This window comes from Paramormyrops kingsleyae, chromosome 4 (genome assembly GCF_048594095.1).
Source record: "Paramormyrops kingsleyae isolate MSU_618 chromosome 4, PKINGS_0.4, whole genome shotgun sequence".
In the NCBI taxonomy this organism is placed as follows: Eukaryota; Metazoa; Chordata; class Actinopteri; order Osteoglossiformes; family Mormyridae; genus Paramormyrops; species Paramormyrops kingsleyae.
Genome location: NC_132800.1, coordinates 22,705,980 through 22,733,491, shown reverse-complemented (window position 1 = coordinate 22,733,491; position 27,512 = coordinate 22,705,980). Strand labels below are relative to the sequence as shown.

Genomic DNA, 27,512 nt, shown 5'->3' with positions numbered 1-27,512 from the left:
CCCAGAACACAAACACTTAGATTTCGTGTCACCAAAATCGTTTTGTTTTTTACATCATGCGGTAAGCTGTGGGGGGAAAAGTGTTTATCATAGGAGCCCACAGGATCGCCTTCAAATCCGTAAATAGTTTCTGCAAATTACAGGCTTTGTCGTCAACTGCATATTTCGAACTTAGTTTTACAGTTTGTGAAGGAGGTGCAGCAAAGAGCTTTGTCATTATAGCGAATCCAGCTTTCATGAAGACCTGTCCTGCCTTCCTAACTAACTTCATGTTCCTGAAAGTTCGTTAAGGGTTCACAATATTTTTGGATAATAATATGGCAATATAAAGATAATAGTAATTAGTTTTACTGATTTGCTTATTGAAGCTACCGTTTCAGAACACTTGCTTGTATTGTATGTGTATGTCATCATTAATAAATAACGCACCAGAAGATAAATGCGTTTATTTTATGCAGACATTGCGTGCTGTCCTACATTGCCTTTAAACTTACATTTCTAGCGTATAAATGCGAACTTGCTGGTCCAGACTTTCTTCTCCAAGATTTATTTCTAAGGCCGAGTTGTCGGAATCATTAGCCACCGTGTCGTGTGATTTCTGCGGAGTAATTACTCTCCGGGGGCCCAGTCACATCCGTTATAAGTGAGGCCGTCAAATGCAGACGCAACCGCATTTTTAAAAACATCTCAATAAATATACTAATAAATGAGATGTTATTTTAGACGTAAGCAGTGACCTCCATAAATACCCAAAATGAAATTAACAGGATTAAAAGAGACCATTTCATGTAAAGCAAGCGCTAAATGAAGGACTGCTGTATTTGGCAGTAACTTTGAGCTTGAGAAGTTACAGCAGATGATTTGATTTCGTCTCTCTCATGTCTGGTTAGACGTGTGAATATTCCGGACCCCCCCCCCCTTTCTCCGTCCTGTCTGGGGGCTACGGGAACTACTTTTCTATCCCAGAACATTTCCATCCATCCATCGATGCTTTTTCTACTATAGATAATATTTTAAAAGTTTATTTACGGGGTCACACATCGTGCAGTTTTTACTGTAGATTCAGTTCTACAGTACATGATAAAACTGTCATCATTGGGGTCCCCCCCCCTTTTAACACAGCGGAGGTTTAGATAGACGAAATGATCAGTGCCCCCAACCTTCTCCACTTTGGGACGAACCAACAGCGAGGAGTGCACAGTGGTGAGGAAAATGCCGTTTCACCCCCCCTTCCCGTTTTTTCTGCCGGCCCCAGTAATAGACATGCTCAGCTTGGGCTGCCGCTCCGCTCCCAGCACTGGGGGGTGGGGGGATCTGCGACAGCGGCGTCGGACGCCTTTCAGGTACGTGGGTCGCTCTGTGCTTCGGGGCTCGTTTAAATTAGCTGGGGGGGGGGTCGTCGGGCGGCGTTTCTCGCATCCCGGCTTCTATGGTTTTTTTTTTATGTGTAAGATTGGGGTAAAATGCAAGTGGATGATTCGCGTTGGGAAACGTGCACGTAAAAATCGCAGCGCTTAAAGTTGCGGCTGTCTCACGCCTTTTAGTTACGGCGTATGGACCCCCCCACCATCACCACCACCACCACCCCCCAGCCCCCGACGTGCGCGCATATCTGCGATCCCCTGCGCTGGGGTCGGGACGTGAGCGCGCCGCCGAGCGGGATGTGATCGTACGCTGTCAGGCACCGTTTTTACAAACAGATTTTCAAGTTACGGCGTCCAGGAAGCGAGTATCTTCTCCTGCTGTCCCTTTGCCTGCAGTGGTGCGTATGTACCGTGAGTAATTTGATTACTTGGGTTGATTGGGTGCATTTATGTTAAAAACCCAACAGGACAGGTACACTGCATATATTTTTTATTGATCAAGCCTATTTTTTTTTTTTACATTATCTGCAGCCTGCATACTGACTGCAGCTCTTTAAGTAGTATACTGATGTTGGATTTGTCGCTTAAACGTCTTTATTTGACAGATGATGGCTGTTTTTAACTGTGGTGAAACAGTATTTTCAATACGGCGTCTTCCGAATCCCAATGCGGGAGTTTTCGCCTTAACTCTCCACAACTAAGTTCGGAGGGGAGTCGTAGGGCGGGGGCTTACAACTGGGATGTGACACTCGGTAAGCCTGACATTTTCGAAAAAGTACAGTATTATTGTTTGTAGCAATGGAATTGCAGTAATTTGTAAAGGTTTTGTCAAACTGGCATAGCCGTTCAACAGCAGGGACCAGGCGTGCCGCGCAGGTGCGTGATCAACAACTTCGGGTTGCAATGTAACAGTAACTGCATTCAAGCCAGTTACTTGGCCCAAAATCAACAAAGTTTTCTCTCTCTTTCTCTCTCTCTCCCTTCCTCCTTCTTTCTCTCTGTATGTGTGTGTGTGTGGTGCTACTGCTGTACTGCTGTGCCCAAAATGCAGTTCCACTTGCTGTGGTTGACCTTGTTCTGATGGGGAGGTACTATTGCAGGATCTCCGTTCGGAGCTCGTCACCTCTGTGCCCACGTACCTCAGCTTGTCTGATTATCTTTCTGTCTCCCTCTGTCAGCTTTCACAGACTAGTGTGGCCGATACCCAGTCTGCCGTACTAGTCTTGGCACCAGTTCGTCAGTAAACAAAGTACCAGACGGGAAGATGGCACCACGACAACCGTTTCCGGTAAACGGGGAGCCTGGCTTTCTCCCGCCCGACGGTTTTCCTTCGAAGTGCCGTCCGGTGACTCCAGTTGCCATTCGTGCCGGGTCGTTTAGTTTGGCAGGCGGTCGGCTCTGAGCGGGGATCGCGCTCCAGTCGTTTCCTTACTTGTGTCATCAGCTCGGGATGCTAAGTGTTGAGATCATCTCTCTTCTGTAGGCATAATTACGGCAGGCGTCGCTGGTCCACAGCCGGCCAGACAGCCTAAGTTGAAACAAGATGTTTGTGATCCGTGGCTTCTTGTGGGGGTGGGTCGTAACTCTGTATACATGAAAGCTGTACACTTTACTAAGCCAGCATGGTACACGATGCTCTGTATGTAAAATATTTTTCAATAAATAGCAACTGTTTAGGTAGAGTTAAATATGTATTTTTTTATTTTGTTTTTTTACAGATGGGGAGGATTGTTTGGTAATAGAAGCAAATGAGCTAGATGGAGCCTTAAACTGTACTTAAACTGCACTGTTAGATGGCGACTCGGAGCTTGTTAAATTATTTTGATTGAGCAATTCCAGTGCCGATTGGAGCAAAGCTTTGCGGTGAATTAGGCGAGTCGCAACACTCCCTGGAGGCAGGTTGGGATTCAGCACCGCATAGTCAGTCTTTTAACACATGTGTCTTTAAATGGGGAACAGGCCAAGGGTGACGTCAGACGCTTTGTGTCGGATTCTGGTGCCGAAAGGCTCCAGTTGTGGGATTCTGTTTTACGGCTCTGATTTTTGCACAAAGTTCAGCATGAATTTACGGCAGAATTTCTGGGTACTGCTGAGAGGACCTTAAAAACAAACCTAAAAAGTATGTCTGGATTAAATTACATTATGAACAAAATTATGAAATTGCAGCAGTTTTGATATATCATCGTATCATTTGCTCTCTGCTGAATTCCTGACTTCCATGCAATGCCACCACACAGGTAAACTCTGAACGTTTTAGTTTATTGAGAAGACAAGTTCAACCTTCTACATGTAACCTTTAATGACTTTTTCAGATTTTTCAGTCACTTTCAGGCTTAAGTGTGCAATTTATTCTTCCATTATGGTCAGGATCCCAGAATGGGTCATTGATATATTTTTTAAAAAGCCTTGTGACAAGTGACAGTCACAGGGCTATTCTGGTGGTAAATTATTAGTTGCTGAGGAAAACTTAATTTCACAGCATATCAACCAAATAGCTACTCTAAAAGACACTCAACCGGCCAGATAAAAAAACATTCAGTTTTATTTCATGATTTATACGGCATAGTTAACTGTAACGTCTTAGATATTAAGGGTTAGAAATGGTAAACACCAACCACTTCAATTCCCTGTGACTCATATTTTCCTACACAAAGTTACTAATGGCTAAACAAGCCTTGGATTGAGTCCTCATTTTAGTGAGTTTATCAAAGGGGTGCGTTTTTTGATAGACAATGACAGGAATGAGAGATTTTGGTTAAATAACTAGATGACCAGTTTATTTTAATTCACCATTAACAGGATGTCTGAGTGGATCCTCCAAGCTGGTCAGCCAGTGATCCTCCCAGGCACTGAATCTTACAGGCTCTGGGTTTAAATTAGTGCCACAGATTATTGCTGGAGGGCTCTGCAGTGGACAGTGAATTGCCTCGTTTGGCCACCAGGGGGGGCTGTAGGCTGGCCAGGGTGGATCAGGTGGATGATATGTAAGCCGTGGCTGGTGGCCAGTGTAGGGAGGCAGTGCAGGCCATCATGTAGGGCCGTGCCTGACACGTGTAAGCAGGAGGCCGTTAACACCGTCGTCAGCAAAAAGCCTTCTGTGGGAGATGCACACGGCGCGTTCATGTCGGGCATTATCCTGCTAGGGGGTAGTTTTATGAATGAGCAGAAGCAGGTGTGGTGGGTGACTTGTGACCTGTGTAATGCAGAGGAACCCCCCTTCCCCCCCGCAAACTCTAACACACCTGTTTTCAGCCTCTCTTAGACAAATAGGACTAAAAATAGGATAAAAATGAACCAGAGCAAGGGACTCCCTCTCAGTAATGCATGGTCATAAAAGTATTTAAGGACTTGGGGGAAGGAGGGGGGAGGTCATTAATTCTCTCTCTTCGGGGTGGGGAGCTTGCATTAAATTAATTTAAAATTAATTTTACACTAGGGATAATATCGACAGTGCATTTAGTCATATTTACGGTCTCAGAGGACTCCCGGTTAAAAATCTGCTCTTTTAAGCAGGTACTTTACTGGAGAATTCTGTTGACACTGAGGGATTAGGGTTAGGGTTAGGGTTTAGGGTATCTTATAGGGCATTCTGTTGACACTGAGGGATTAGGGTATCTTATAGGGCATTCTGTCGACACTGAGGGATTAGGGTATCTTATAGGGCATTCTGTCGACACTGAGGGGTTAGGGTATCGAATAGGGCATTCTGTCGACACTGAGGGGTTAGGGTATCTTATAGGGCATTCTGTCGACACTGAGGGGTTAGGGTATCTTATAGGGCATTCTGTCGACACTGAGGGGTTAGGGTATTTTACAGGGCATTCTGTTGACAATGAGGGGTTAGGGTTTAGGGTATCTTATAGGGCATTCTGTCGACACTGAGGGGTTAGGGTATTTTACAGGGCATTCTGTTGACACTGAGGGGTTAGGGTTTAGGGTATCTTATAGGGCATTCTGTCGACACTGAGGGGTTAGGGTATTTTACAGGGCATTCTGTTGACAATGAGGGGTTAGGGTTTAGGGTATCTTATAGGGCATTCTGTCGACACTGAGGGGTTAGGGTATTTTACAGGGCATTCTGTTGACACTGAGGGGTTAGGGTATCTTATAGGGCATTCTGTCGACACTGAGGGATTAGGGTATTTTATAGGGCATTCTGTCGACACTGAGGGGTTAGGGTATCGAATAGGGCATTCTGTCGACACTGAGGGGTTAGGGTATCTTATAGGGCATTCTGTCGACACTGAGGGGTTAGGGTATCTTATAGGGCATTCTGTCGACACTGAGGGGTTAGGGTATTTTACAGGGCATTCTGTCGACACTGAGGGATTAGGGTATCTTATAGGGCATTCTGTCGACACTGAGGGGTTAGGGTATTTTACAGGGCATTCTGTCGACACTGAGGGATTAGGGTATTTTACAGGGCATTCTGTTGACACTGAGGGGTTAGGGTATCTTATAGGGCATTCTGTCGACACTGAGGGGTTAGGGTATTTTACAGGGCATTCTGTTGACAATGAGGGGTTAGGGTTTAGGGTATCTTATAGGGCATTCTGTCGACACTGAGGGGTTAGGGTATTTTACAGGGCATTCTGTTGACACTGAGGGGTTAGGGTTTAGGGTATCTTATAGGGCATTCTGTCGACACTGAGGGGTTAGGGTATTTTACAGGGCATTCTGTTGACAATGAGGGGTTAGGGTTTAGGGTATCTTATAGGGCATTCTGTCGACACTGAGGGGTTAGGGTATTTTACAGGGCATTCTGTTGACACTGAGGGGTTAGGGTTAGGGTTTAGGGTATCTTATAGGGCATTCTGTCGACACTGAGGGGTTAGGGTATTTTACAGGGCATTCTGTTGACAATGAGGGGTTAGGGTTTAGGGTATCTTATAGGGCATTCTGTCGACACTGAGGGGTTAGGGTATTTTACAGGGCATTCTGTTGACACTGAGGGGTAGGGTTAGGGTTTAGGGTATCTTATAGGGCATTCTGTCGACACTGAGGGGTTAGGGTATTTTACAGGGCATTCTGTTGACAATGAGGGGTTAGGGTTTAGGGTATCTTATAGGGCATTCTGTTGACACTGAGGGGTTAGGGTATTTTACAGGGCATTCTGTTGACAATGAGGGGTTAGGGTTTAGGGTATCTTATAGGGCATTCTGTCGACACTGAGGGGTTAGGGTATTTTACAGGGCATTCTGTTGACAATGAGGGGTTAGGGTTTAGGGTATCTTATAGGGCATTCTGTCGACACTGAGGGGTTAGGGTATTTTACAGGGCATTCTGTTGACAATGAGGGGTTAGGGTTTAGGGTATCTTATAGGGCATTCTGTCGACACTGAGGGGTTAGGGTATTTTACAGGGCATTCTGTTAACACTGAGGGGTTAGGGTTAGGGTTTAGGGTATCTTATAGGGCATTCTGTCGACACTGAGGGGTTAGGGTATTTTACAGGGCATTCTGTTGACACTGAGGGGTTAGGGTTTAGGGTATCTTATAGGGCATTCTGTCGACACTGAGGGGTTAGGGTATTTTACAAGGCATTCTGTTGACAATGAGGGGTTAGGGTTTAGGGTATCTTATAGGGCATTCTGTCGACACTGAGGGGTTAGGGTATTTTACAGGGCATTCTGTTGACAATGAGGGGTTAGGGTTTAGGGTATCTTATAGGGCATTCTGTTGACACTGAGGGGTTAGGGTTTAGGGTATCTTACTGTGGCATTCTGTCGATACTGAAGGGTTAGGGTATTTTACTGGGGCATTCTGTCGACACTGAGGGGTTAGGGTTAGGGTATTTTACTGGGGCATTCTGTCGACACTGAGGGGTTAGGGTATTTTACTGGGCATTCTGTCGACACTGAGGGGTTAGGGTATTTTACTGGGGCATTCTGTGGACACTGAGGGGTTAGGGTATTTTACAGGGCATTCTGTCGACACTGAGGGATTAGGGTATCTTATAGGGCATTCTGTCGACACTGAGGGGTTAGGGTATTTTACAGGGCATTCTGTCGACACTGAGGGATTAGGGTATTTTACAGGGCATTCTGTTGACACTGAGGGGTTAGGGTATCTTATAGGGCATTCTGTCGACACTGAGGGGTTAGGGTATTTTACAGGGCATTCTGTTGACAATGAGGGGTTAGGGTTTAGGGTATCTTATAGGGCATTCTGTCGACACAGGGGTTAGGGTATTTTACAGGGCATTCTGTTGACACTGAGGGGTTAGGGTTTAGGGTATCTTATAGGGCATTCTGTCGACACTGAGGGGTTAGGGTATTTTACAGGGCATTCTGTTGACAATGAGGGGTTAGGGTTTAGGGTATCTTATAGGGCATTCTGTCGACACTGAGGGGTTAGGGTATTTTACAGGGCATTCTGTTGACACTGAGGGGTTAGGGTTTAGGGTATCTTATAGGGCATTCTGTCGACACTGAGGGGTTAGGGTATTTTACAGGGCATTCTGTTGACAATGAGGGGTTAGGGTTTAGGGTATCTTATAGGGCATTCTGTCGACACTGAGGGGTTAGGGTATTTTACAGGGCATTCTGTTGACACTGAGGGGTAGGGTTAGGGTTTAGGGTATCTTATAGGGCATTCTGTCGACACTGAGGGGTTAGGGTATTTTACAGGGCATTCTGTTGACAATGAGGGGTTAGGGTTTAGGGTATCTTATAGGGCATTCTGTTGACACTGAGGGGTTAGGGTATTTTACAGGGCATTCTGTTGACAATGAGGGGTTAGGGTTTAGGGTATCTTATAGGGCATTCTGTCGACACTGAGGGGTTAGGGTATTTTACAGGGCATTCTGTTGACAATGAGGGGTTAGGGTTTAGGGTATCTTATAGGGCATTCTGTCGACACTGAGGGGTTAGGGTATTTTACAGGGCATTCTGTTGACAATGAGGGGTTAGGGTTTAGGGTATCTTATAGGGCATTCTGTCGACACTGAGGGGTTAGGGTATTTTACAGGGCATTCTGTTAACACTGAGGGGTTAGGGTTAGGGTTTAGGGTATCTTATAGGGCATTCTGTCGACACTGAGGGGTTAGGGTATTTTACAGGGCATTCTGTTGACACTGAGGGGTTAGGGTTTAGGGTATCTTATAGGGCATTCTGTCGACACTGAGGGGTTAGGGTATTTTACAAGGCATTCTGTTGACAATGAGGGGTTAGGGTTTAGGGTATCTTATAGGGCATTCTGTCGACACTGAGGGGTTAGGGTATTTTACAGGGCATTCTGTTGACAATGAGGGGTTAGGGTTTAGGGTATCTTATAGGGCATTCTGTTGACACTGAGGGGTTAGGGTTTAGGGTATCTTACTGTGGCATTCTGTCGATACTGAAGGGTTAGGGTATTTTACTGGGGCATTCTGTCGACACTGAGGGGTTAGGGTTAGGGTATTTTACTGGGGCATTCTGTCGACACTGAGGGGTTAGGGTATTTTACTGGGCATTCTGTCGACACTGAGGGGTTAGGGTATTTTACTGGGGCATTCTGTGGACACTGAGGGGTTAGGGTATTTTACAGGGCATTCTGTTGACACTGAGGGATTAGGGTATTTTACAGGGCATTCTGTCGACACTGAGGGGTTAGGGTATTTTACAGGGCATTCTGTTGACACTGAGGGATTAGGGTATTTTACGGGGCATTCTGAAGACACTGAGAGGTTAGGGTATTTTACTGGGGCATTCTGTCGACACTGAGGGGTTAGGGTATTTTACGGGGCATTCTGAAGACACTGAGGGGTTAGGGTATTTTACTGGGGCATTCTGTCGATACTGAGGGGTTAGGGTATTTTACTGGGGCATTCTGTCGACGCTGAGGGGTTACGGTTAGGGTATTTTACTGGGGCATTTTGTTGACACTGAGGGGTTAGGGCATTTTACTGGGGCATTCTGTCGACACAGGGATTAGGGTATTTTACTGGGGCATTCTTTCGACACTGTGGGGTTAGAGTATTTTACTGTATGAAATTTGTTTGTGGCATATTAGTGCTTTTTTCAGCTCATCTCTTAGTAGTATTACGATGAGCTTCTAACACTACAAGAAAGCTGCATTATTTAATACTGCTTACAAAGGTCTTTCCTTTTGTTAATTTTAACCGTGGTGTCATGCATTCCTGACTGATTTGTCAAGTCCATGTTCGGTTTGGAAATCAGTGACATGCAGTAACCCTTTTGATCTGAGCCTTTCTGCCTTAAACGCCACGACGCTACCGTGTCTGGGAACCGCAGGCCTGTGATGGGTGTTAATGAACATGATACAGACCAGTCCTGGGGGGGGCAGTGTGGGCTGCGAGAGAGCTTACAGGCCGACCCTACAGGAGACCAGTCAGAATCCCAGTGTTCCATTATAAATTTTTGTGAGCACTTCTGTAACTTTTTGGAATTTTTTGTCACTGATTGTCCACTGTTTTGGGGCAATAAAATCCTGACCAACAGGCGTAGTTCAGGAGTAGCGGTAAGTTATCAACTACAGGCAGCCAATAAGATACTCGGAGCATTTGTAACTGCAACCAGTGACCAGTATGTGTTGGTGGCATAAGTATTCTGCAGGAAAATGACCTTCCACACAACCCACTAACACTCAGGATGTCAGTCTGATTCAAGCACTGTATGAATTGGTAGTTTAAACAGTTTATGGTGTTTTTTTTTTTACCTATTTCAGTTTCAAGTTAAGTGATATTGAAATCTAAAAAGAGAATGTTCAGGTACACTTATACAGCATCTACTGAATGGAACAGTTCATGGTATGATGAACCATAGATTTTGCCACAACTTTTCTGAGGGACATCTCAGATTTTGCCCAAGGAAATTTTCTTCTTTGAAGTCCTTCCTTTCAGTCTGAATTTCATCTATTAATTACTCAGTCACCTATGTACACTTTGTGATTAGAGAGTTTAGCTGGCAGTTGGTGAGTCCTATTGACTGAAGCCACGTAAACATCAATTAGCCACATACAAAACATTCAGCTACATACAGAAGTTCAGAAACTCTACAGGGACACGCGTTGCACTGGGCGCTCATGTATACGACGTGAACTGTATGCATTTTAACCAAATTTATTTCTTATCAAGTCTAACATTTCAATTTTTTCTCACATTTTACTTTATTTTTTGTCTTTGCTTTGGCTGTGACACAGATCGTGATGTGCTTAAACTAAAGGAAAAAGTTTACGTCAGTATCAGAAATCACCAGCTGTGAAGGTGTATCTGAATTCATATAAATATATATGTTGCCTCCCTGCATTCGTTTCCTGGTTATAAACGAATGTGCCATGGGGGGTTTCTGCTGTGACCCTTGGTAATAAAGTTACAGTTATATTCTATAGTTTCAGACATTATTGGTCAGATTGTTGTTTTTTCAGTGCCCGTTTAGCTGCAAGCATTATTTTGTAAGATTAGAGTCCTTTTTGATGGCTCATGGTTTTCACTAAAATGCACAAGTTAGCCATCACCGAACTCCCTGTTTTCACTGCAGTTCGGTTGACGTGTATCCGTCTGACAGCCTTTACGGGAAAAGCATATCTGGTTTTTAGTCCAAGCAATGTTTTTTTTAAAAGATATTTGGGAATTACTTCTATTTTAAAAGTGACTCCGTGTATTTTTGGAAATCTTGACACAAGTCAAAATGCCTCACCATGCTAATGATATGTCACAGCTCCCCCAAAAGCTGAATTGCAGGCCTCAGGTCCTCCCTCTTCAGTATGTGGGATGTCCTGACTCGACCAGATTGGACTGTAAAACGCTGACGTTCCCAAAAACTCCCAGCCTGGGCTTTTACCGCTTTTACAGGCTCTGTATAATTGCCCTTACAGTTTATCCTATGAAGCGTCAACGGTTTTGTTGTGGAATGCTTAGGCGCTGTATAAGAGGGAGGAGCTTAGTAACTTGGATGAACTTCATCTGCAAGGTGAACACATGAGTGTTTATTATAAGTAATACAGTAAAATCCCGTTGTAACGGACATCAAGGGACCTGGCAAAACAGTCCACAATGTGTATCCAGAGTTGCTGTTCGCCTAGAACACAACTACAGGACACCATTTACTCATGCCACACCCCAGCAGACACACTTGTGGTATAGATTATTATATTGTACATGTAGTAATCCAACTTTACCTGACCAGATGCATGACTATTAATAATCCCGACTACGTACGTATCTGCGCTGCATGTCACCGGCACGCCACGCGCCTTGTAGGTGGAGCTGCATGTCCGTTATAGCCGAACAAAACTACAGCTAAAAGCGGCCCTGGGGACCAAATTGTTTGTCCGTTATAAGCGAAATTCCGTTATAAGCAAGTCCACTATAACAGGATTTCACTGTATTCAGTTCAAGGAGTCATTTGCAGGGACCTGTGTATGCTGTGTGACCCAGCGGGCTAAGCCTCTGTGTCTGTGATCAGAAGGTCGCTGGTTTGAGTCCCGGCCTCAGCAGAACAGTAACATGTCCGTGGGCCCTTGAGCAAGGCCCTTAACTGCCAGCTCCAAGCATGCTGCCCGCTGGCTGATCAAGCTCTTTCACCCTTCGTAAGCTCGCTCTCATCTGTCTGTCTCACATACAGCAAGACGGGGTAGGAATGAAGGGAATTTCCTCACAGGGACTAATAAAGTATCACTCTTTTATTCTGCACTTCCATGCATCACAGGTAGAGGGCGCTAGTATTTAAACATTTCCATAAATAACGTTTGTATTGGAGCTGTGGTTTTTCCCACCGTCTCCCTGGAAGACATGAAAATCATACCCTCCCCCATTACTGTAGCCAAGCTCAAAGGAGATGCCAGCACAGGCTTCTGAAGAACTGTTATTTACATGCAGACAACACAAACTGTTGCCTTGAGTGAACCACAGGGCTCTGCTGCAAGTGTATCTGTATTGGAGGACATAACAGAGATTACCGAGTAGTGACTGGGAACTACACAGGACTTTGCTGAGTCAAAAATAAGTGCGGATTTGTAGAATGGAACTCATGTATGGCCTTCCATGACGGATAACCTTAATGTCGAGACAAACACAATTAGCGTTCAGAAAATTGTGGCTGACTGGTGCGAGATGTTAACTGTACAAAGTTCAGCAGAACACCAGATACCTGCACAGTAAATGTGCCTTCCCATTTATGAGATTGCATAGCATACTCAAGCTTGATCTTGACTAAGTATTATAGTGTAATGTGCATGTGAATGGATGTATGATATGTATATTTGTGTATATGTGTGAAATATCAAAAGGCATTTCTTTTTTGTCTTCTAAGTAGCGATGAACTTTCCTCTCGATTTCATGATGCTGGTTGTGAGTGTGTGGAGCAGTTCCAGAAGGGTTTGGACTTTGTGGCTGATGCTGAAGATAAGTCTTGTCCAGTAAAGATGGCCAAAATGGATTTTAACAGACCACATATAGTTGGCTTTGAGATACAGATCTCACATGTCATTACGACATCATAGAGATATGCGAAGTTAACTAATTACAGATGAACTGCTAATGGGATGTTGAGCGACCAGAATTCGTCAAATTGGGATGTGAACGAAGGCTATCCTATCTGGCACAAACCAACAGAAGGGCTACTGTGGCACAAAGGGGAGATAATTTTGATGATGATCGCGGGAGTAATGTATCACGGCACACAGGACAGAGATGTTGACGAGACACAAAATTAAAGTCCGGGTCAAATCTGAAGTCTCCATTGTGGTTCCAATTTGACATTACTATTTATAAAAACTTTAACCGCCGATTTGTTTGTTTCTATTAGTAACTGATGTGACTGAATGGGAATCAGCTAAAAAACTGCTTGTCTCATAGTTCCTCGGGCTTATATACATTTTCAAAGTAATCCCTATTTCAAATGCCTTTGAAGCAATACAATTTTTGGAAGAACCTAAGCACTTTTGTAATGTAGATTTTAAAACTAATACTTTCTCAAAAATAACATTGATGAAAACATCCCTTGAGCAGAACACTTTAACATTTTTATGAGCAAAACTTTAATTAGTGTGAACAATCACAAACATTGCCGAAAGAGGGTCCAATCTTGGCAGCAACAATCAACTGTGTACACACACACACGCACACGCAACTGAAACCTTTCCCGATATAATTCACAAAAGATAAGCTTCCTGTGTACGAGGCAGCCAGACCAAACCAAGCCGGACTCCGCCCTCAGCTATGGTAATGTGATGTGATCTCGTGCCGCTAAAGTAAATGCATGTTAAAGTAAATCGCGATTTTTATTTTAATGTATAAAACTGATTTGTCTTTCAGCTTGTGTCAAAAAATAATGTGTTGCAAATCGAGTTGGGAGTCACGTTAAGAGTGACTGGAGTGCATCTCGAGTTCGAGTCGCGAACTCAAGTCCCAATCTCTGACAGCGCATTGACTCCGTTGCGTACGGGCCTATGCAACTGCAGACCAGTCAGCGTGCCCATGCTGACCCCTGTCCACCTTTGAAAACTCCTACAAGGGCCATGTAAATGTTGGAACTGGGCCTTGGAGCAATGGAAGAAGGTCGACTGAATCCCATTTTCAGATGCATCATGTAGACAGCCGAGTATGTATTGAGCATCCGTGGGATCCGTTGGACCGGCAAGTCCGATAGACAGCAACGTAGCCCCATCCACAGCAGTGCTCTATACAACGTGTGTCGTGATACATTACTCCCAGAAACATGTTTAGCGGGTCTCTCTAGTGATGAAAAATAGGCAAAATGATGAACAGAACACAGAAATATAACCCAAACGTTTCTGTATTATCGATTAGGTTTTATAAGAGCTGAGGCCAAATTGATATTGGAATTTATGCATTGAATAGACCTTAAATTGTCTGTGCATATTTCAATGATAATGTTAAAAGTAAACTATAGGCTATTGCTGTTGGATTAATCCATGAATTGGCCTGTTTATTTCAAAGCAATGCAATATTTAAATGAGAATGTTTTAGTGTATTGATGTGGTATTGCTTCCTATGTACGAAAGCTGGGGTTAAAGTCAAAATTTTAGTATTCAACTCTATGCTGGATTCCTGGTTACTGGATAAGTAATTAGGAGATCTGCGGATGGTTTTCCTTGATGTGTAGGGAAAGATGGGTAGCAGATGTTGTGCTTCAACACACGATTTACTTGTATGGTTAGAAGGTCAACAGAAGTTCTGGGATGAAAACCTACCATGTCTGGCAGTGCCTTGGGTCTCATGTACCTTCTTGTGTCTCCTCAGTGATGGCCGACAGTGCACAGTGCCGCTCAATCCCTAAGCTCTGAGAGCGACGGTGTGGACCTCTTGCCCCACTCTGCCAAGGGTGGAAGTTCACCATGTACAGTGTGGAGGACCTCCTGATCTCCCATGGATACAAGCCACCGAGGAACAACGCACCCTCGTCCAGCGAGGGTCACCGTCTTGAGGTCGCAGAGAGAGGGTCAACGTCAGACAGCCATGGGAAAGTGGACAGCCATAGGGAGGATACCAGCGAATATGGGGAGAGGAACTGGAAAAGCAAGGAAACCAGTAGCAGTGAGGTAGAACTCCAGGGAGACTACAGGTGAGTCCATTTCATACCATCAATGACAGGCAAGTTCATTGCTCTGAAGCCCTTGGGGGTGACAAGATAGTTTTTCAGACAAAAAATGAGATATCGCCTTTAAGAATAGTCGCCCCTCCAGATTCTCAAATTTCACATTCATGGTTTGGGTTGTCCGTGAATTGGCCGTGAACAATTAAATTGGGGTATTTTTGGAGCTTGTGGAAAGAAGCTTGCAGACGACACATAAGCCGAAAGGGGTATCTACAGTAGTCGAACATCATGAGCACCATGACCTCAAAGCACACCTCAAACCGTACACGTATCTCTGTGTTCTGCGTAGGACAGGATCTTTTATTCTGTCAGGCTGCTCTGACCAGCTGCCTCTTATAACATACAATAGAGTCAGTTCATTATTATTTAGGAATGATGCTCAGTTAATGGAAAATGTTATGTAATGGATCACTTATAAGTGAGTGTGATTATACTCTAATCTTTAGTTGTTCCAAACTTCCCTATTTTCTCACATAAAGCTGTCTCTTCATTCATGACAAGGTGTCAGGATAAACAGGAGAGATAGAAGCATGCTTCCAGGAGTCGGAGGGTTGATTTGTCTGGAAATGTCTGATTGAAGTTTTTGGGAAGTTTAGCAGCTCATGGATGACAAGCTAAGGAGCTACGAGGGCAAGGTGAAGCATTAAAGACAGATCAGCCAAGCAAGACATCAATGTAGTAACCAGACTGTCGAAGCCATAGAAGCTCTACAAATAATCAGGTGTTTTCACACAATTCAAGTTAATCAGGAATAGTTTATTGCCAGATACCTCACAGTCTTGAAAGGGCTGAGGAAGAGTACTGCAGAACTGAGTTGGCACCTGGAGCAGTCTCAAATGCTCTATTGTCAACATACATGGCTTGCCTTCCACTGTGAGATAAGGTATAACGCATGGAGATTATGGGAATGTTATCAAAGGTCACCAAGTGTGCCCAAGACACAGGGGAAACTACAGCTTTTGTCAGTATGGCTGGAGATATGGATATGTAGGACGTCCAAGAGGGGACTGGTTTATTTAAGAATCTGCAGAAAGGAGGATTGGGGAAATCACCAAATGGGGGTCTGTGAATGCTGGTTCAGCCATAGTGAGTGGGCATGGGTCCCTTGGTGACAGATTAGGGTGGTGGTGCTCTCCTTAGGGTGCTCTCCTTAGAGTGTTCCCTTTAGGGTACTCCCCTTAGGGTGTTCCCTTTAGAGAGCTCCCTTTAGGGTACTCCCCTTAGGGTGTTCCCTTTAGAGTGTTCTCCTTAAGGTGTTCCCTTTAGAGTGTTCTCCTTAGGGTGTTCCCTTTAGAGAGCTCCCTTTAGGGTACTCCCCTTAGGGTGTTCCCTTTATAGTGTTCTCCTTAGGGGGTTCCCTTCTGAGTGCTCCCTTCAGGGTACTTGCCTTAGCATGCTCGTTTTAGGGTGCTCCCCTTGATGTGGTGCTGGAGAAACAGCATAAGCAGGTAACTTACCCTGGGTCTTCTCCCTGATGCTTTATGTTGCACTGGGGAAGACAGTCACCACCCCTGATTGGGGTAATTAATAGACACCGGCCGAGTCTTATCAGTCTACCCCACGGGTGGTTTCTGGGCTAACCGTGTAAAGCCTATTGCCACTGTTAGTTGGTGAGGTTCTGAAACAGGACTGTTGGTGGGTGGTGGATTCCCAGTGGGTCACCAATTCACATCCTTCCAGCAGTAGACTGGCAATGCTCTCAGGAGGAATAGTCTTTGCAAAACTGGACCCTAGATCTGGATTTTAGGAAATTCCATTGCCTTCCTGACCACTACCTTCACTGGTTTCATTTGGCACCCTGCTTTGAAAAGAGTTATTTTCTGTGCAACCAAACAATCCTGCCCAAGGACTGGTAGAGTGAGAGGGCATGATATGCTATGCATGCACCTTGTGTACATCAAGAATCTGGAGGAGGACAATACCAGGCTATACTGTATTCTCCAAAGACTCGGGCATGACTAACCCTGAAGGACAAGTGAAGGTTTGCCAAAGACAAAATAATGTTTGTAGGCTACATAATCACCTCTGCAGCGTTAACTCCCAGAGCCATTTTGGAGAGTATGGAATGTGGTGTTGCAGAGTGATGGCCACGGCAACTACCAGAAGAAGTTTCTTTTTCTTTATAACTTTTTATTTTTATTTTCATTAAACAAACAACAAAAACAAGGACAGGGCCTGCAGTTAAGAAAAGAAAGCAATCTCTCCAAAACCAATCAATCATTCATCCCTCTCTTCAGCCACTTATCCCAGTCAACCTCAAACATTTCTCCAGAAGAAGTTTCTGCCCCCCTTTGCATCATTTATGAGGTCACTGCAAGATCTTCCCTCAGTGATTCTGAAGGAGGCCTTAACAGCCACTCCAGCATCTGAATATCTATCCTCTTATCTGCCCAGTCTGAAGTTTACACTAGAGACAGGTCACAAGCCTCTGCTGTTCCTACAGAGCACTGAAAGGACTTCCTCCTTGAATTCTGGGGTTTACATGGAGGCTGATCTTATATGACACTGTGCACTTACTCGGTAAGCAGTTAATTACAGGAGACACCTTAAACTGAGCACCAGTGAAGTACACTTCCACTCAAGCAGAGAAAGAACAGGTGGCTGATGTCAAAGTGTATGTAGACTCTTGTACGATGTTACATAAGAACATAAGAAATTTACAAACGAAAGGAGGCCATTCGGCCCATCAAGCTCGTTTGGGGAGAACTTAACTAATAGCTCAGAGTTATTAAAATCTTATCTAGCTCTGATTTAAAGGAACTCAGGGTTTTAGCTTCCGCTACAGGAACAGGAAGACTATTCCATACTCTCACTACACGCTGTGTAAAGAAGTGTTTTCTCAAATTCAGTTTAAAATGTTCTCCCACTAATTTCCACCTATGGCCATGAGTTCTAGTATTTAAACTAATATTAAAGTAGCCATTTGGCTGAACAGCATCGAGACCTGTTAGAATCTTATATACCTGGATCATGTCCCCCCTTAGTCTCCTGTGCGTGAGGCTGAACAGATTCAGCTCAGCTAACCTCTGAATATAAGACATTCCTCTAAGACCAGGAATCATTCTTGTAGCCCTACGTTGAACCTTTTCCAAGGCAGCAATGTCCTTTTTAAGGCATGGTAACCAAACCTGCACACAATATTCTAGGTGAGGTCTCACCAAGGAATTGTATAATCGTAGCATCAACTCCACACACCTAGAGATATCCAACATTCTATTGGCCTCTTTTATTGCTTCCCCACACTGGCGAGAGTGGGACATGGAAGCATCAACATACACACCGAGATCTTTCTCGTAATCAGCTACCTTTATTTCAGTGGAACCCATAAAATATCTGTACTTTATATTTCTGCTCCCTGCATGGATTACCTTACATTTATCTACGTTAAATTTCATCTGCCAGGTATCAGCCCAGTCACTAATTAAATCAAGATTGTAGCCTCTGTGCTGCAAATTTAGTATCTGCTACACCACCCACCTTGGTGTCATCTGCAAACCCGTTTACTGTATGTACTGGTGTCAATATAATAATTTTAACGAATTATTAAAATAATAATTTACATTAGGAACAATAATGGTCCTAAAATTGAACCCTGCGGTACCCCACTATGAACGCAGGCCCACAGCGACATTGTGCCTCTAATAACTACTCGCTGCTTCCTGTCTGTTAACCAGTTTTCGATCCAAGCTGCTACAGTTCGTAAAATCCCTGCAGCTTTGAGCTTAAGCAAGAGCCGTTTGTGGGGGACAACATCAAAGGCCTTCTGGAAATCTAAGTAGATCACATTGTAGGCTTCTTTGTGATCAATTTCTCGTGTAGCTTCCTCAAACTACTGAAGCAAAGCAGAAGCAAATAATAGCCAGAAAACTTCTGTGTTATTACTGCTTTGGAGGTGGGTGACCAGAGAAATCCCTCCTCCCGTCAGAGCTTGGAGCATACTGGCCCAAGAGAAGCTGGCAACTCTTCCTCAGAGGAAAACCAATAGTCATTCCCACTTCCGTGAGAGATTCCATCCTCAACATCCTACATGAAGCCCACTGTGAAACACAGAACCAGAGATTCCCAGTTGGTTTGGTAGCCAATCCTGTGGTTTCAGGTTTTCTCCTAAATTTAAGCATAAGTAACACAACACGCTGGCTTGATGGGCAAGACTGCAGCCTCACACCTCCTTCACTCTGGCTTTGATTCTTTCCCCAAGCAATGTATGTGTGCAGTTTTCGCTCAGTCCTCTGGTTTCCTAATGCAGACAAAAAACACAGTGTTTTTTTTAGTTTGCATAACGTGACTGTGTGTTCCCCTGTCATAGATGTGTAATGTGTCCAGGATTTCCCCAGGCATATTGGGACCCTGTGATCGTTTGAAATACCGGTATCGGTATCATATCACAACACCAAAAAGTGGTATGATACTATCATTTTACAGATTTCGGTATTTAAGAAGTTATGTTACATAGTGATTGTGTCCCCTGTGCTTTGGGGAGAGAGAGAGACACACTCGTCTCTTGTGGGGAGATGCCACACAGGTGGTAGCTGGAAACCGCTGTTGCCCACTGCCCACCGCTAGCCAATAAGCAGGGCGGCAGAAGTGACACATGGTGTTATTTTGGTGTTTAACAGAACGACAAGGGTGAAGTTTGCAGACCCGACAGTATGCAATCGTGGGTACGAGGGGGCGGCATGTACTGTAGAGCCTGGCGAAGGGTCCGTCTCTTGCTCACCCTGATTTATATAAGGAGTTTAACGATAAGTTTTAATACATGTTAGTGATGTAATTTGGCGGTTGTTTCTGAGCCTGTATGCGAGTTCATTCGCATCCCCTTTCCCAATGAGAAAACGAACGCAAAGCTAAATGACGGATAGGACACAGAAATATAGCCCTAACGTTACTTCATTATCGATGAAGTGTTATAACACACTTGGTGACCAGAATCTTTGCAATGAATGGAGTTTAATTAATCTATGCATATTTCATTGGCAATGTTAAAACTATATTATAGGCTTTTGCTGTTTCATGAGAATAGGTTCAACAGGATAGTACCTTGTGTCATACTGGAACCAGGAGACAGATTAGGGTGACATTTAACCCACAATAAGCTTCCCAATCTTCAACTGGCCTAGTCTGAGATTTATGGACTAGCTGTATGTTCCCCATTTATCTGTATTTATGAGAACCTCACCTCTTACTGAAATTTATCATTAGTATAAATATGTAAGCAATCTAACTTTTGGTACTACGTTGCAGGTCCTGTGACGGAAAGCTTGGAACGACCTGCCAGCCAAAACCCAAAAGAGACTTGAACTACTGGAGAAGGAGGGGCCAGGATTTCAGTGTCCTGCTGAACCACGCCGATATGCGGGGGCCACATGGGGCAGAGTACAGGGTTCAGCCACAGGGCTGGGATGAGGCGGGGTGGCCCAGGACGAAGGTGGCGGAGGGACAGGAGCCACGGAGGACAGTGGCAGACAGGAAGTGGCAGAGCTTGGGGACAGAAGAATGGAGGCCGGCGGTAGGCCTGGGGCAGCAGCTGTTTGATGGAGAGAGCGAGAGATGGGCTCGAGAGCAGCACTACACCAAGGCTGCAGAGAGTTCCGTCCACTCCAGAAGCAAAGGGAAATCCCAGTCTCTCCCCAGGGAGCTCTTATCAGAGAGCCTTCAGGCCATGCCCATCATAGGCAGCCAGCACGTCGATGCTACCACCTTCCTCGGACCTTACGGTAAACACAACAAATGTATGAGCAGCGAAGGCTTGCTGGCAGAAAGGTATCGGCCAGCTGTCCACGCTTCCCTCTTGCCCCGGTTCGGCCGACCGGTCAAGCCACCTTCCTACGACGCCCACCAGCAGACGCGGAACAGCTCCGAAATGCTCGCCGGAGACCAAGGGCCCAGGTGCAGATCCGGGGACAAGTTGGGCGGTTGGTCGAAGACTGGGGAGATGAGGCAGGACAGCTTAACATACCAGCCTGCAGGCTCTGGATTAGGGCCTCCAGGGTATATTCCTCCACCTTCCTACAAGAGGCCATTGAATCAGAAGAGGGATCAAAAAAACTACGATGAAGTTTCCCACTTCCGATTGAAGGGGGATTTGCATCCAGGCACTTGGGAGGCATTGAAGTGGTACTCTAGGCCAAGGGGAGGTTCTTGGATAGACTACCAGGGAAACAGAAGTGTTCCTTGCCAAAAAATGACTAACCCGGGGTACTGGGATCAGCATCTAGGATGTGTGCAGTACTTGCCGTTCAATGACCCACGTTTGCGACACATCTCAGGTGGACAGTGTGGGAACTCTCTGACCGACGCAGACAAGATCAGAAACATCCACCGAGAGATTCCCAATGCTAAAGTGTTAGAACAGTCTTCTCATGATAGTGCCTTTCTCCCCAACGAGGGGCTAATTCCCAGCACAGATGTTAGCAAAATATCAGTTAATGAGAATGACAGCAGCAGTGGGTGGTATGGTGGCTTGCACAGTGGGAATGATAATCCCATCACATTTGACCAAAACTGTAACGAGTATCACAGAGAAATACAGACAGCAAAACTCAGGCAGAATGGAAGTGCAGACCAAGAGTTCTCTGATTCATCAGCACAGCTGAAGAACATTTCACCAGATGCAATGGAGACCACAAAACCAGTAAAACGGAAATCCGAGACCATATTCTGCCTGGTTTCAGTTCCTGTTCATTTGCAGTCTAATAGGAAAAATTCTGATCAGAATAACAACGAAACTCTGCCAGACCCAGCAGAACAAAGTGCTCCCAGCACTGAAAGCATGGACCATTTGCAAAACCAAAGTCTCCAAATTACATCCTCCACAAGTCTGGAGCTGCCACTACCTTTAAATGGTGCGACAAATAGGATATCTATAGGGAAGTCCAGTCTGAAGGAGTCAGTACCAACAAAGTCCCTCCAGCCCAGCAAACACATTGGCCTGCGATACTCCAGCTCCTGGCCTGGAGATCAGTACAGAGACCAGGAGACACAGACCTCCTCCTCAGAGGCCACTGAGGGTTCTTCTCACAGCTGCTTGAGTTTGCAAGCACAAGACCAGGGCCAGCCTGTCTCTGACACCAATGTGGAAGGAAGCCTTACGACAGACTATAGCAGCATGTACAGTTTTCATGCCATGAAGGGCCAGAAGACCCTGCAGCCCTCTAGTAACAGTGCTTTCTCCAAGACCTCAACATACTCAGATTGGCTTAACAGGAGCACAGATCCAATGGGACGTCCGACTAGGAAGCAGAAAGAGAAAGACAGCCTCTTGGTGCGAAATATAGAAGCTGTGCCTGCTCTATGCAATGGTGAAGAAGCCTTTGGTCAGTTCATGCTGAAGCCGGTTGGTCGACGCCCATGGGATGCAATTGAGGAACTTGAATCATTCAACAAGGAGCTTCAGGACCAGTTCAGCCAAGAAGTCAGCGTTGACAAGTGCATGGAAGACATCGACGCGGCATGCAGAGACCTTTTGGAGTGCAGGACCATCGGCAATAACACTGGAAACGACAAAGTGCCGGTCCGCAAGCTAGCAAAGGAAAGCAGGTTATCTGCGGAATCTCACAAGAAAGCTACATCCGCATTCCGCAGCAGGACTGCCGTTGGCGATCCACAATACAGGGAGGGGAAGAGTGCATTTTCCAGACCCGTGGCTAAGGCGGTGAGCTTTAGCGACCATTTGCAGAATGATGTTCTTGTCCAGTCAGAAGGTAGCTTTGCAAACTATAGAACTCCTGGTCAGATGATAAAAAAGACTGAACCCAAATGGGTTTCTAAACCAAGTGTCCCCGTGTCTCTAAACAAAGATGTCGGTTTTACCGAACTGCCTTCCAGTAATGTGCAGTGGGCCGCAAAGGAGCCTGTGCACGATGTCTCTGCACTGTCATACCCTCCTGAGTTTGAGGATTTTTGTCATTCCTTACAGTTGACACATGAATCTGAAGCCTGGACCACCACAGTTCCAGTGAAATCAAGACCTCTAGACATGGATGTAATATCTCAGGATTCGTGCAAGGCCTTTAGTTCTGATTCCAAACAGGAGAGCTGGTTTTCTACAACAGAGACAGAAGGGACAGGAAAGAACCGTATCCCACGTTTCAGTGGGGTGAGGAGTGTGAATGTGCTGAAAAGTCACAGGCTTCGTGGCCAAGGGGGTCCCATCTGGATTGTGAGTAACAGGCTAACCGAAGAAAAGAACTCGAAAGGAGTAAGTGTTACAACTAGTGACTGGAGGAGTCAACTGTCATTATCGGAGGAGCACCTGGAGAGTCTCCATATCAAAGCGAAAACAAATAGCATGCCAGAGGATCTGAGCACTCTGTATGAAGTCAAATGTGCTGAGGGCATTCCAGAGAATGAGCCGATAGAGCAGAGGGCGGCCCGGATATTGGGAATAGAAGTGCCCGCAGAGTCTTTATTTGTGGTGGACCAGAAAGGAGAGAGAGAGATGATTGAAAGTTCAGGGAAGGGTGTGGCTTTCCCCAGCCAAGAAGTTCCGGAGACAAGTGGTAGTGAAAATCAGAACTTAATCACACAAAGTAAAGAGGTTAAAGATACACAGGCTAATGAAGAGGAGCTGGATGTGGAGCTGGCCGTCCCCACTGGTGAAGACGGCCTAGTTACACTGACAGCTGGGGATAGCTCGGGGAACTGCCTGGATCTCGATCCAGGACTTCCAGATGAGCTCCTGGGAGATGAAATTAAAATGTGCGCGGCTATCAGTGATGACGACGAGTCTCAGAGGGTTGGCGACATCTACCAGAACCACAGTGGCCTCTCCATGACACCTGAGATGTTACAAGATTTGAACAGCACATTATCCTGCCAAACAGATCCAGAGAGGGTCAGGGAAGCTCAGCAACCCCAGTCAAGACACCTCATTTTTAGAAGCTCTGAAGGGGACGTGGAAGATGGGACCAAGATGGAAGAGCAGCTGGTGTCAGAGGACTTCTCCCGGACTCGCCGACCGTCCCGTGGGGGCACGGTCGCCAAGCGAGAGATCACGCTGGAATTCTGTTACCCACCTGACAGTACTCTGATGCAAGACATGGAAATGCCATCCTTCTCAGGTCAGAACGGGCAGCGTGAGCCGCGTCAATGTTCATGTTGCACTACTTTTTGTATATAGGATCATATTTTTGAAGTCTTATGAAAGGAAACTTTGTAACAAAGTTATAGATATTCATTGCTTTATGACAAGGTGTCCTTGGGGAAAATTTATAATTCAGTCATAAATCAGACTTACGTACATTTTCAGGTAGGTCCAACTTGATTAGTCCCATTTTTTATGCCAATGGTCTCCAACTCCGGTCCTGGAGGGCTACTATCTAGTAGGTTTTCTATCCTACCCGGCTTCTGATGAGTCACACTAGTTCTCAGGTAAATACCAGGAGCAGGTGTGACTCATCAGAAGCCAAGTGGGACAGAAAACCTACTAGATAGTAGCTCTCCAGGACCGGAGTTGGAGACTCCTGTTTTATGCTGACATGAAATATGTAATAGCAAAATGGTTTTAGAAATAGGTGCATTGGGAGAAGAGAAGGATAAAGGAAGTATCGTTATGAATATTACTTACGCTTTACATGCCATTTGGTTTTGCCTTGTGGTCCGATGACAGACACAGTATCCATAACCAAAAGGAATGATTGTCATAGTTCTGAAATTTTGCCTGTAGTGAGCTACTTCTGTCACTAGATGGGGATATTCTCCATTTTTTTTTCAACGCTAATCGCGGTCAAACATTTTTTTTTTCAGTGTTAATTCATGTTCCCGTGGTCGTTTAGGCATTAATTTTCACGGGTGCATGTAAACTTGATGCTGGGTTGGAATAAACCTAGCTAGAGATTGTACTTTTTTGATTAGAGTGGTAGATTTTATTGTCGTTGCTGTTGGACCAGTAAGAGACAGATTATTGGCAGATTTGACTACGTCTATAGAGTTTTTATAAACGATTCATAATGTTCTTTTTCTCATGCTTTGTGTGCTTTGTGACTTCTGCCTGCCTTTTGTAGGTGTTTCAGCTGCGGTTTGTCTCGCGGGATCTGCCCTAACAGTGTGCTGTACCCCCCCCAGACCCGTATGACCCCAGCCACGTGGAGAGAGTTTAGCCCCAAATCGCCACCTCACCCGGAGATGGAGTCCCCGCACTGTGACGCTTCTTCTTCCCCACAAGAACCACCCCCCCATCTCGTCCCCATGGCTCAGCAATGGCCTTCTTATTCGAGATAAGCGATGTTCACGCTCCTCTCCAGGCTTAAGAACTGTTCCACGGCCGACACGGAGTAGGCCCCCCCCCACATATGGCCATGTTGACTGGCCAGCGTTATGCAATTACACTGCACAGTCATGAGTCCTCTATCCCCTGCCCTAATCTCCCTGAAGCCAACACGACAGAGAGTTCGTCTCCAGCAAGACCGCGAGCCCCCGGTTCTCCAGACGATCCGGCCGCGTCACCGTCACAGTTACCAGTGACAGGGCTGGAAAGTTTCGCGGATTCTTGTTTGTTTATATTTAATTGGCTATAATAATCATGCTCCACTGTTATGTGCTTCAGTTCTGTATCACAAATCCCACCGAAGCTGAAGCCGTTTCTGAGTGTGGGAGGTGCGGGGCTTTTGGGTATTGCCACGTAGGGAATGTGGAATTTATGACTCTGGCCATAATAAATGACTGGGTGGGGGGGGGGGGGCACCCAAATGACAAGCAAATTACTTTTCACAGAGTATTTATTTTAATTGCATCTAAATCCTAATCAAGCTATACAATGTAAAAATTAAAGGATATTTTAACTATTTTTGTATTTAACCATACTTTATTTACCCACTTTAATCAAGCTGGAAATACATTATGCCTGTATATTACAGTAGTTATATATTATGAAATATATAATTTTATAGAACAGTGAATGGGGAAAGGTGATGTTAATCTTTGCATGCGTGGATGGCTGCAGTGTGCTTTCTGTCACATTCCTGTCTGTCCCTAACAGGTCATGGCCGTTAATCTATGCTGACACGATTTGATTAGGCATAAGAAAATGATTAATATTAGAAATCCTGTACATTCATGCAGATTTATGCATCTCAGAAATCATTAGAATGAACATGAATGTAGGAGTGATTTAATAACTTACCTTTGTTGTCTGAAAACCAAATTATTTTTATGGCACATGTAAGTAATTTTGAAGGAATAATTTAATGTGAACACTAGAAGCCGCTTCATGTCAAATACAGTGAGAGTAATTATTTCATAAATTCCATTAACGAGGAAATAGATTTGAGACTTTTGTGCAATACTATTTGCCAAATTAACCATGTAGAAATATTATACTTTTTTGCAGCTGTGTATCTGTACACATATGGCGCATATGCAGCTGAATACCATGGAGTCGCTATGCAAGGCTTTGTGTTTGCAGTGTTAGCCATTTTCGTCTGTAGCCATTACAAACATCTGATCAGCCTTTTAGAAAACAATCCAGCAACTGAGTCGGACTTACGCATATAAAAATTATTCCCATATTTTTGCAAAGAGGCCTGTGATATATGGGTTTATCTCAGGGGTTTTCAGCCTTAAACTTAAATGAGAGACCTACAAAAGAAAAAACAGAATTTGGGACTAATGGTAACTATGTAATTATGAACTAAGGATGGGGGGAGGTGCTTTAATGTTTCTTCTTCTAAGGTGTCCTTAGAATATATATATATATTTTTTCATTCTGCATAAACCAAATGACTGTACTTAAGTTTCCTCAATTTGTGACACATCCCTGCAGTTCCTACACTGACCCCCAGGGGGTCCCACACTCCAGGTTGAAAACCCCTGGTTTAACTGATTGGTTCACAGTCTCCACTACACTTCTTTGAGGAAGAAGTAGTGGTGGGGCTTTCGTGGTGACTGCTTCTCCTGAGAGCTTCATCTCAGCTCATTAACCATCTCTGCCGCTGAATCTGCTGGTTATCCCAAGTCACAAAATGTTGCAATCTTCTGGCCCTGTAGGCCAGCCATTGGAGTTACAGTGATGTGAAAAATTACACATCTTTTGAGTGTTATTTTGAAAAGTAAAGCCAGACAACTGAAAGAGGGTGTACTTTCTTTTTCACTTCATTGTATGGATCATTAATCTTTTATATTGAAGGCTAACGTGCAGCATAGACTGTTGTACACACCTTATAGTAATATTGTCTATTTTCATATGAAATTTTAGTGCTTTTTTTGTACACTGGCAGATTTGTCCCCTTCCTTGCATGAAACATGGGGAAGACGAATATATATTTGCATTTGGTATGCTGTTGATCTAACAGATAACTAACCATTATTTTTCATATCGCATATTTTTATTTACAAATCTATGCCAAGTACTTAAATGCGAAATATATTTTTAGAGTATATTAAATGGAAGTCATTTCTTTTTCTTTGAGGTACATCTATACCTTTTATATTCATAAAACATGCAAAGCAAACTGAAATGGTCATATGATGTGCCACCATTGTAAAATGACGAGGTTCATAAATAAACTCTTTGCATGTAGGCCTCGTGTCTGCCTCCGCTCCGTAAAGTCGCAGTCGCCGTTTAGACTCTTTTGCCTGTGTGTTGTTTTATGACT

General features: G+C 44.7%; 1 protein-coding gene and 1 long non-coding RNA gene across 5 annotated transcripts in view; one reads left to right on the top strand and one right to left on the bottom strand.

Annotated features, from left to right (window-relative positions):
* LOC140588782 (uncharacterized) overlaps positions 1–27,512 on the bottom strand; it is a 46,795-nt gene that overhangs the window by 15,002 nt on the left and 4,281 nt on the right. The window lies entirely within an intron of this gene.
* LOC111840192 (junctional cadherin 5-associated protein-like) lies at positions 1,193–27,436 on the top strand. 4 transcript variants are annotated; one of them, XM_023804752.2, is made up of 5 exons: positions 1,210–1,343; positions 1,701–1,762; positions 14,568–14,889; positions 20,164–23,981; positions 24,985–27,436. In XM_023804752.2, exons 3-5 carry the CDS (start codon positions 14,663–14,665, stop codon positions 25,017–25,019), a joined length of 4,080 nt encoding a protein of 1,359 aa, XP_023660520.2. In that variant the 5' UTR covers positions 1,210–1,343; positions 1,701–1,762; positions 14,568–14,662; the 3' UTR covers positions 25,020–27,436. The 4 variants fall into 4 exon arrangements, with proteins under 4 accessions (XP_023660518.2, XP_023660520.2, XP_023660519.2 ...); XM_023804751.2 differs by having other exon boundaries at positions 1,701–1,775; XM_023804750.2 differs by lacking the exon at positions 1,701–1,762 and having other exon boundaries at positions 1,193–1,343.

What these genes read in the sequence shown, in the direction of transcription:
- LOC111840192 (XM_023804750.2), top strand. Translation starts at nt 14,663, where the DNA reads ATGTACAGTGTGGAGGACCTCCTGATCTCCCATGGATACAAGCCACCG. An exon ending in GAACTCCAGGGAGACTACAG is followed by an intron (nt 14,890 to 20,163) that starts GTGAGTCCATTT and finishes ACTACGTTGCAG; the next exon opens with GTCCTGTGACGGAAAGCTTG. An exon ending in GGAAATGCCATCCTTCTCAG is followed by an intron (nt 23,982 to 24,984) that starts GTCAGAACGGGC and finishes TACCCCCCCCAG; the next exon opens with ACCCGTATGACCCCAGCCAC.